At 44.8% G+C, this 9224-nt stretch overlaps 1 protein-coding gene across 1 annotated transcript; it reads right to left on the bottom strand.

The window, feature by feature from the left end:
• Positions 1-1454: 1454 nt before the first annotated feature.
• Positions 1455-4709, bottom strand: LOC127328463 (putative F-box/FBD/LRR-repeat protein At5g56810). The gene is made up of 5 exons (XM_051355057.2): positions 4484-4709; positions 3495-4404; positions 2694-2855; positions 2398-2601; positions 1455-1693 (listed from the first exon to the last, which is right to left on the bottom strand). Exons 2-4 carry the CDS (start codon positions 4368-4370, stop codon positions 2497-2499), a joined length of 1143 nt encoding a protein of 380 aa, XP_051211017.2. The 5' UTR covers positions 4371-4404; positions 4484-4709; the 3' UTR covers positions 1455-1693; positions 2398-2496.
• Between the last annotated feature and the right edge of the window lie 4515 nt (positions 4710-9224).

Below are 9224 nucleotides of genomic sequence, written 5' to 3'. Positions count from 1 at the left end.
ACAATCTTCTGGTGGTCAGCGGGAGGTGGCGTTTTGGCTCATAGGAGCAAATGCTCCCATTATACAAAATAATTAAAAAACAATTTTAAAAATGTCAAAAAAATTCTGACATAAATTTTTTGGTGTACATCGTGACATTCTTTGTTAGTGCACAAGTTTTCATGGAAAACAATATTTTATGTGGCGTGTACAAAAAAAAACAAAAAATGTCATGTACGTAGTCGTGTTATAGCATCAAAATTTGTCTTTTTTACAGGATCCACAATTTTTTTTAGTTTCTTTTGAAAACTTGTGCACCAACATAAAATGTGTAGATGTACATGAAAAAATTTACTTTAGAATTTTTTGACACTTCGAAATGTAGATTCACATAGTGGGAGCAAATGCTCCTATGAGCCAAAGTGAATATCCCTGGTCAGCGGCCCTTCTATGTTGCTCGGACGCACTATACAGTTGATTGGTCGCTTCATTGTGCGGAAACGGGATGCATAGGAAAGAGCAATTAACCCTTAATGATAGTGATGTAGATGTTGTGTAATAAAATTTATCAACTTGGGTAAAACTTGCAATAGAGCGTCTAGAGCCATCTAACTCTCTTTTTGCAGCAAGTACATACGATGTGGTATAGTTTCAAGATTTCAATATATTTGTATGAGATGATATATGATGTAATATATGATGTGTATCATATAACAACATGATGGCTGGAGCCATGTGATTGTCATTTAAATATCAAAATATGAATTACGTGTCAGACTGTTCATCTTCTTCCACAACAGTTGTCAATACGGAGGCCACATGCCATAGGCACCTAGTACATGTAGGTGTTGCCGCATGGCGGAGGAGGTGTTCCACCCCATTGTAAATTAAATGAATACGAACAGTTCAGCTGGGAGTGACAATGAAATATAGCATCGATCATCAATGAAAACAGACTTCATCCAAGAGGTGATTAAAATAATTCCGAGAAAAAATATGCAGGTATTCAGGTCTAGTACGAATAAGTTTTCACAAAAAATATCATTTCAAACATGTGGAGGAAAATCGAGATCTTTTTACCTTTTGGAACTGCAATTTTCTGTTTTTCGTTGCATCCCAAAATGCAACATACTATTATTTAGTAAACTTTGAAGGTATGAAGAGAGCACTTGTAGGTATCCAGAACAAAATTTAGAACTTCTAAATACCATTTTCTTTTTTTTTTATCCAAAGGCCTCAGGAGCCAAACACTGCACTCATCTCTTATGATCAATGACTAGTGTGTTTCTATCCCTGGCTCTCAGCAAATTTACACTCTTCACCCCGTTGTAAATTAACAGAACTGGCGCTGATAATTCTGCTATGCCTAAAGAGTGGTAGCATCCATCAAATAACACAATCTTCTTACCTTTTCACCCAACATTTCTTTTGAAAAAAGGGATTATGCATCCATGCAAATAAGTTAAAGATGCAAAGTCATGCCGCAATTTCCATTGCTGACAACAGATAAATACTAGTAACGTCTTGACATACCCAACCAGATTCTTTTTGTTGAGTTACACCGACAGCCAGCACATGGCGACATAATAAAAGAGTTGGACAAACAAAATAACGGAAGGCTTGGAACAATATCACACAATCACCAAACACGCGCCCTAGTCCTCACCCGACCAGTTGGGATCAAAGAATGAAGGTGACACAGCCCGGATACAGTCTGCACAAACATGAAGAGCACCACGTCAGTTTTACTACGTACAATATACCAAGGAATTTATGGTTGCTAGGATAAGGATTTTGAAGCAGAGAACTAGTAACAAACATGTATGTAATTTGACCTAATTTACTATTAACCAGAAGTTAAGACAAAGCTTTGGAATAATTATCGGAGTAGATATACTGATGGGGTAACACATATGACCAGTGTCTCAGCCTTTGGTCAAAAGTGTGGCAGGTCGGTTGGTTTGATCAGTGTCATTAGGGGTGATCGGAGATAGCAGCACTGTCAACCCACAATAGGCAAACTGGTCACAGGCTCAAACGAAAAATTGAAGCAGTCACCAACTGGTGGTTCTTACTAGGGTAGAAGAGAGGAAATTAAAACAATAGAAGTAAACTGTATTGTAAGATGGAAACAACAACTGTTTCTGTTAGCAGTTAATCAGATTTGTAGGCACCAATGCACCATAGAAATGTATTTCAACTATTAGTGCCACCCTGATCCTGGTGAGACATGTACCCATTCTGAACAGCTCATACTAAAGGATTACAGATCTTGAATATGGATGCCATTGTAAAAGGTTAGTATATACTCTACTTGGTGAGTAGTTGAAGTTAGAATATAATTGCTACAAGATGGTTCCATGTTTTTTTTTAGAATTAGAGACATGTAAGGCATGAAGAACATCAATATTAACTTACAAGCTTTTGGCCTTGGGATCTTCTTGAAACTGATATGCTCAGAAAGTACGCCACTTCTATTGAAGATCTTCACAATTTGATTGACCTTATCCTTGACCCTTAGCGCTCTTCACATTCAATGCTGACTTCCTTAAGATGCACACATGCAAATGATTCCTCTATTTTAACATGTTTTCTTTCGCCTCGGGCTGCACATAGGAACCTCTAAAGGACACAAGGCATTTTAGTAAGATCAACAAAATAAACATGCTTCATTCATCAGTAGTACAGTGGTCTCATAAATCCAGAAAATCTACCTCATCACTACGAAGCTGAAGAGTGAGCTTTTCAAGAGCTAGCGAGTGCTGAAGAATGCGAACTAGTGCATGTAGGTCAATAGCCCTACACCACATGTCGAGCAAAAGAGTCTTTAGTCTGCCAAATGTGGGGTAAGACTCCAGATCCCTTTTGTAGATATACTGGACAAATTGCAGAAGTATAAGCAAATCAGAAACTCAAGTTTTCCAGCATATGAAATGAAATAATTGAGGTTGGTAGAAACTTTTGGTAGATATTTTAATTCGCTTATGAAAGGGAAAACACAGAACTACACCTTAAGCCTGTAGATTATTCTTTTTTTCTTATCAAGCCCCCATATAATTAAATATAATGATCCAAGGGTTCATTTCAACAAAAATAAATAGTTGAAGGCTCACATCAAGAAATCAACAGTATAGGTGCTTGATCGGACAAAGTATAATATTTAGTGTCTTAAAAGAGGATCATGCAGTGAGAAATACTCATAAACCATTATGCCATTCTACGTTTTTCTGCATCTTAAACGTTGATATTAACAATAGAGGCTAAAGATTTTGAGAAGAATCAATCAGTCTAAAATTTCTGACTTGTATGGTGTAAGAAATTGCAACAGTATAATCCATATAGTACAGACAATTTATCACAATCATCCAGAAACTAACTAAACTGTATATCAAACAAAATGTGATAGTAAAAGAAAAAAAACAAGTTGTTTAAGGATGTGTTGACGCATGTCTAACTAAATAGCAGATGGCAATTACTAAACAGCAAGAGAAGGTATAGTGCAAGTGGAATCATACCACTTTAGGTTGATCTCTCAATTCCAAATTGACATCATTGGACAAACTATTGAGAAGCACACTTTGATAACCACCAACAGCATAACCACGACAGCCTTCACAGGTCTGGTCAGCACAACCTCCGCACTTATCCTCACACCCTGTGGAGAGATCGATGGACGCTGTTTCTAGCAGTGGCATGCTTTCAAGCAAAGGAGTCTTGCCTTGACAATCAAGCAGTTGCAGTGAAACAAGACAAGGTGCAGATATACAGACACGGTAATCCGGGGGGAAGTTGCATTCAGAAATGCACATACGCTTCAGCGACGGAAATGACATCTTGCGCACCCAGAAGCCGGCTTCCTGCATCTTCAGATCCTCCAACACAGGACAGCTTGAGAAATCCAGAACGTCAGGGTCCACAAAGAAATGCTGAACATCCAGTTTCACCAGGTGTTGGGAGATGAAAGGCAGAGCGAGCTGTGTTTCGCCGCCCACATGGTCGCCGACGACCCTGAGCACCTGAACCTTGCAGGACAGGGCGTACTGGATCCAGGAATCGAAGTACGGGTTTGGATCGGGCTCGTCGGGCTCACCAGCGTAATCATCCCTGGTCAGATGGGACTCGATCTCGCAGTTGACGAGAGGCGCATCGCCACGGAGGGCGATGACATGGTTGACGAACCTGTCGTAATCCACGGCGCCCGCGAACCGCCTGGGGTGGACGAGGCGCAGGACAGGCATGCGCTTCCAGAGGTGCCGCCACCGGCGGGCTAGCACGGAGGTCTGCACGACCTCGTCCACCGGCAGCGAGGCGAGCACGTGGTGGAGGAGCTCGTCGGGGAGTTGGCTGATGCGGTCCACGGCGATGCTCGCCGCGGCCTTCTTCTTGGGCATTCCGTCGATCTTGTTGCGGGCGCCACGGCAGGTCCTGCGCGAGGGGTGGAAATGGGTAAAGATCAAGAGAGAAGAGGAGATCGATCGGTGGAATCTAGGATCAACTCGCTCACCTCGATTCGACGGTTGGTTGCTCCTCCTTAACCCCGGCCGGCGGTAGCAGCAGCGAGACTGCTTGACGACTCGGCTCGCCCGTAAAACATCCAATCGCAAGGCGAAGCTCGACGTTAAGATCAATCTGAGACCCGGCTTCTCCGGCGCCGGCCACCGCTACGTCGAATTTTACATCGTTGGCGTCTTGGCCTGCTTCATCTGGCAGGGCGTTGAGGTCTAGATGTACTCTCATGGCTGCGAAAGAGATGGCGTGCTGTTAATTTGGCGATGATTATGGGAGCTACTAATTATGCACGGTGGCTGTTCAGTTGTCCTGAAATTTGAAATTCGCGCGCGGCCTCAGTTTTCGTTTTCCCGCTTTTCTAAGTGGCGCCAGACTGCTTAGACTGTTTTTGGCGCTAAGTTTTTTTTTAATCTGGGTTTGGTTATGTTCATTTTCGAGGGCTTTGGTCCCTCGCGCCCGTGCGGGTCAATTTAGTTTTAACAAGTTCGATCATTTCGAGTACCTAAGAAAACGGAGCAGGTTAACGCTTAAGGCTTAGTTTGGTAACAAAGTATTACTAAAGCTGAAGTATTACAAACTGAAGTATTGATTTTCAGTGCATCGAACAAGGAATACTTCAGGCTACGTTTGGTGTGAAGTATTTTTAAAGTATTTCAAGAATACCACAGTTTTCAAAAATACCACAGTTTATAATACTTTGAGGTGTTTGGTTAGGACCAAATACTGTAACATTAATACATCAATATCTCATATTTTTGAAGTATTTAAAAATCAACCCCAGACCTCTTTTTTTGAAAACTGAGGAAGCGAGAAAAACGACCGACTCCTGGCTCGCTACGACCTCATCCTTAAACAGCAGCAGCCGCCATGTTTTCTCACGATATTAGATCATCCGCAGCCGTGGACATAGGAAAGGATGTCATCTAACTATTTGAAACAGTGATGCCTGCCTGCCTTTACCCTTCATCCTCTTGCTTATTTCTGGTTCATGTGAGTCGTCGTCTTGAGATCCTTATGTGCAACAACAATCCCATATGTGTCCCAGACAGCGTCTAGGCCAAGATGATTTAACAGTGACCTGCACCATCTCCAAAGAATCGGATTCTGTAGGTTCTTGAAGAAGCTGCCGCCCATGAATGGACTTGGGGAGCAGGCGAGCAGCTACTCGTGCGAGTATGACGCCAACTGCTCGGTGCAACAAGGATGAGCTTGGTCTCTTCGTGTGGATAGGTCTCGTACTTTGGTCAGTTTCACGTCGGCGATGTTCGCAAGCGAGGCGGAGCAGCCGGACTACGGCGGCACGGTTCGCGAGCATATAGAGCGGAACAGCCAGACTCAGGCGCTTGCTTTCAAGGTCTAGTTTACGGAGATAATTACAACACTAGTCAAACAACCCACACTATTCTAAAAACTTCAAAATAATTTGATTTGTCAAAACTGCAGTAATATCCAATGCCCAGGTGATGAAATTCTTCAGTTTTGGTATACTTTGGTTTTTCAAATACTTCACAGCCAAACTGAGCCTCAGTTTCTTGATACCATAGTATTTTTCAGTTTTGGGCAATACTTCAAGGTGTTTGGGAGATGGCTATTTTACGGTACCTTTAACTGGTTGTTCCGTTGCATGCAAGATCCTTTTGACTGACATGCGCGTGTGATATGGATATCCGGGCCTGGTACTCTAGAACAGCCATTGATATGATATTTGGGTCTAAGGTTGTACCAGTTGTCGAGGGTACTCCTCGCCAATGCCCTCCGATAGGGGCTTAGGGTTGATGGAATCCTGTAGGCTGACACGAGACATCGGTTCACAGACAAGCGGGGAGAGCGATTTACCCAGGTTCGGGGCCCTCGATGAGGTAAAACCCTTACGTCCTGCCTGTCTGTTCTTTTATTATGAAGACAATGGGTTACAATGGGGTGCCGAATAGTTCGGCTGAGATCTAGTCGAGATTGTTGTTGCTAGGGTTACCTAGCTCTAAGCTTTTCCTGGCTAAGATTGCTAAGATTGTTCGTGTCCCTCGGCAGCCCCTCTCCTGGCCTTTATATAGGAGGCCAGGTCTCAAGAGATCTAACCAAATACAACTAGGTTTACAGTAGTTTAGATCCAATCTTTCCTTGTTTGTTCGCTTCCTTGTTTTGCCCGTCAAGGAATCTTCTGGTGCGCCGACCTAGTGGCCCATCTCGCCTTCAGGTATCTTCATGGGCCTCCAATTTGTCAATATCGGATAGGGCAATACTGGTTACCCGAAGGGTAATGCCCACGTCAGTAGCCCCCGAGTGTCTAGCCGAAGATAATTCGGGTAGAGACTAATGCATGTCCTCTTATGATATTCTTCTCCTTCATTGTTCTTGTTCATCTTGATTTTGCTCCATCTTCTTTTTATCGGGTGCGCGTCAGCGCTCCCGATGGGAGTAGCCCCCGAGTCTAGGTACGGATGCTTGCAATCCGTGCGTAGACTCAAGTTGTACTACTCGAATACTTTCCTCTGCCGAGTTTTTCGCAAGTCTTCATAGGTCATCTGATACATTTTTTTACGCAAAGAATAATGAGTAACGTGCCCAACTTTTGTTGGTTAACTGCTGATGGCAAAACAACGTTACTCTACACAGAATCAAATCCCCGGGCATGATCCTGGAATGCAAAAAAATTTCAACGGGTGTACACCACGTCCTCCCGATGGGAGTAAACGTCGAGTCTGGATAAAGACTCAAACCTTATTCCTTCGACTGCTTATTCTGTCGAATCTTCTTTTTATCGGGTGCGCGTCAGCGCTCTCGATGGGAGTAGCCCCCGAGTCCAGGTTCGGATGCTTGCAATCCGTGCGTGGACTCAAATTCTTCATCCGATGACTTTTCATGTTTCCTTCGAATGCCTCTATTTTTTTTATGACGTCATAGTTGTGGGCCAATTGACGGGATTTGACTTGACGTGTAACTAGTGTGGGCCAACTGATAGGACTTGACCGGACGGGCCCACCCTAGTCCCGCGCAGGCAGTTTTTAGGTCTTAACTAATGCACGCGCGGCGATTGAGGCGTCTCCTCATTTTTCGCGCGACGTGGGAATAATGGGCCGCCGGTTCCACTCCTTCTTTTAGCGCCACGTGTACAGTCAGATCTGCTTCTCTCCCCACGATGCTTTGTGGAGTTATGGCCACGTCTGGGCTCAAATTTTTACGGGATAAATAGAGAGCCTCCTTTCTTTTTACCTTTTACCCCGTTCACTGCTCATCTTCTCCTTCAAGCCTCCTTATCCTCTGCCTCTCCATCAGAAGCTTCGTTCATCATGGGCAAAAAGAAGAGTGGCAGCGCATCGGAGGCGGCCAAAGTTAGCCGCGACTGGAGCGCTTCCGCCATTACCAACCGCGACATCAACAAACTTCGCGCCCTCGGCTTCATCTCCGCATCTTAGGATGACGTTCGTCTCCCAGGTCAGGTTTCTCGCCCGAGTCCCCCAAAGGGCTTCACCGTCATGTTTGTCGCTTTTCTGTTCCGTGGCCTCTCTCTTTCGGCGCACGAGTTCCTTCGCTCCCTTCTTTTCTTCTATGGGATTCAGCTCTGGCAGCTGACCCCAAATTCCATCCTCCACCTTTCCATTTTTATCACCTCTGTGAAGCCTTCCTCGGCATTGAGCCCCACTGGGGCCTTTGGAGGAAGATCTTCTATGTGAAGCGTCATAATGATAGCAACGGCCCCCTGTTGTCGGCGGCGTTGGCTTTGTTGTCAGGAAGGAGGTCGACTACTTCGACTATCCGATGAAGGAATCCGTCCAGGGCTGGCGCAACAAGTGGTTCTACCTTCAGGACCCTGCCGTTTCTGGGCGGCGTTCAAATCTCCCCTTTTTTGACGATGTCTTGGTGGCTCACAAGAAGAAGTCTTGGAACAACGCCCTTTCTCCCGAAGAAAAGGCGACAGCCGATGAGCTATTCAAGCAAATTGTCATCCTGAAGAATTCAGGAGGCATGACGATGCGTGGTACTGAAGTAGTTTTAGTGTTCCTACAACGTCGAGTGCAGCCGCTGACGTCTCGCCCTCATCAGCTGTGGCTTTTCGCTGGCAAAAACGATAAGTCGAGGGTCAACTCTGCCGACCTTTCGGCAGATGAGCTCCAGAACGAAGTTCGTCGCCTAACATGCCTCAGCACCAAGGACACCATCGTCTTGACATCGGCGCGCCCTCCTTATGATTCCAAGCATCCTCCGTCCGAGGTAACCTTATCGTCCTTCGTTTACCGTCATTACTCCTTCTTTTTGTTTGTGCCTTACACGTTATCCTTCCGCAGGTTACCACTGTCGCCCAATGTTATCCTCCCTCACCCGAGAGCGGAGCGGTATTAGAGGATGACGATGACGACTCTGAATGAACCGAGGATACTCAGCACGCCCTTGAGGACAGCGATGTCCAAGAGGAGGAAACTGCTGAAGATGACGCCTTTCTCAAGAGAAGACGTCGCAAGCAGGTACATGATGATCTTATCACTTTGGCTGAATCGAGTCCTAAAGGAGGAGATAATGATGCCGACGAAGCTGCTTCGCCTCCTCCTGCTAAGAAGGGTTCAACAAGTTTCTTCGTGGACGAAGATGATCTGGACTTGTGAGCGTTTACACTCTTGTTACTTATACTTCTTGACACCTTGTATGCTAACCGCGCGCTGTTTTTAAACAGCTCTGCCGATGATGATGACGATGTTCCTCTCGCAAAGAGGGCTAAACTAGCTTCTGAGAGAGCAGCATCG

Source organism: Lolium perenne, chromosome 4 (assembly GCF_019359855.2).
Source record: "Lolium perenne isolate Kyuss_39 chromosome 4, Kyuss_2.0, whole genome shotgun sequence".
Taxonomy (NCBI): Eukaryota; Viridiplantae; Streptophyta; class Magnoliopsida; order Poales; family Poaceae; genus Lolium; species Lolium perenne.
Note: the sequence above shows the minus strand (reverse complement) of the source record. Positions and strands in the feature narration are given on the sequence as shown.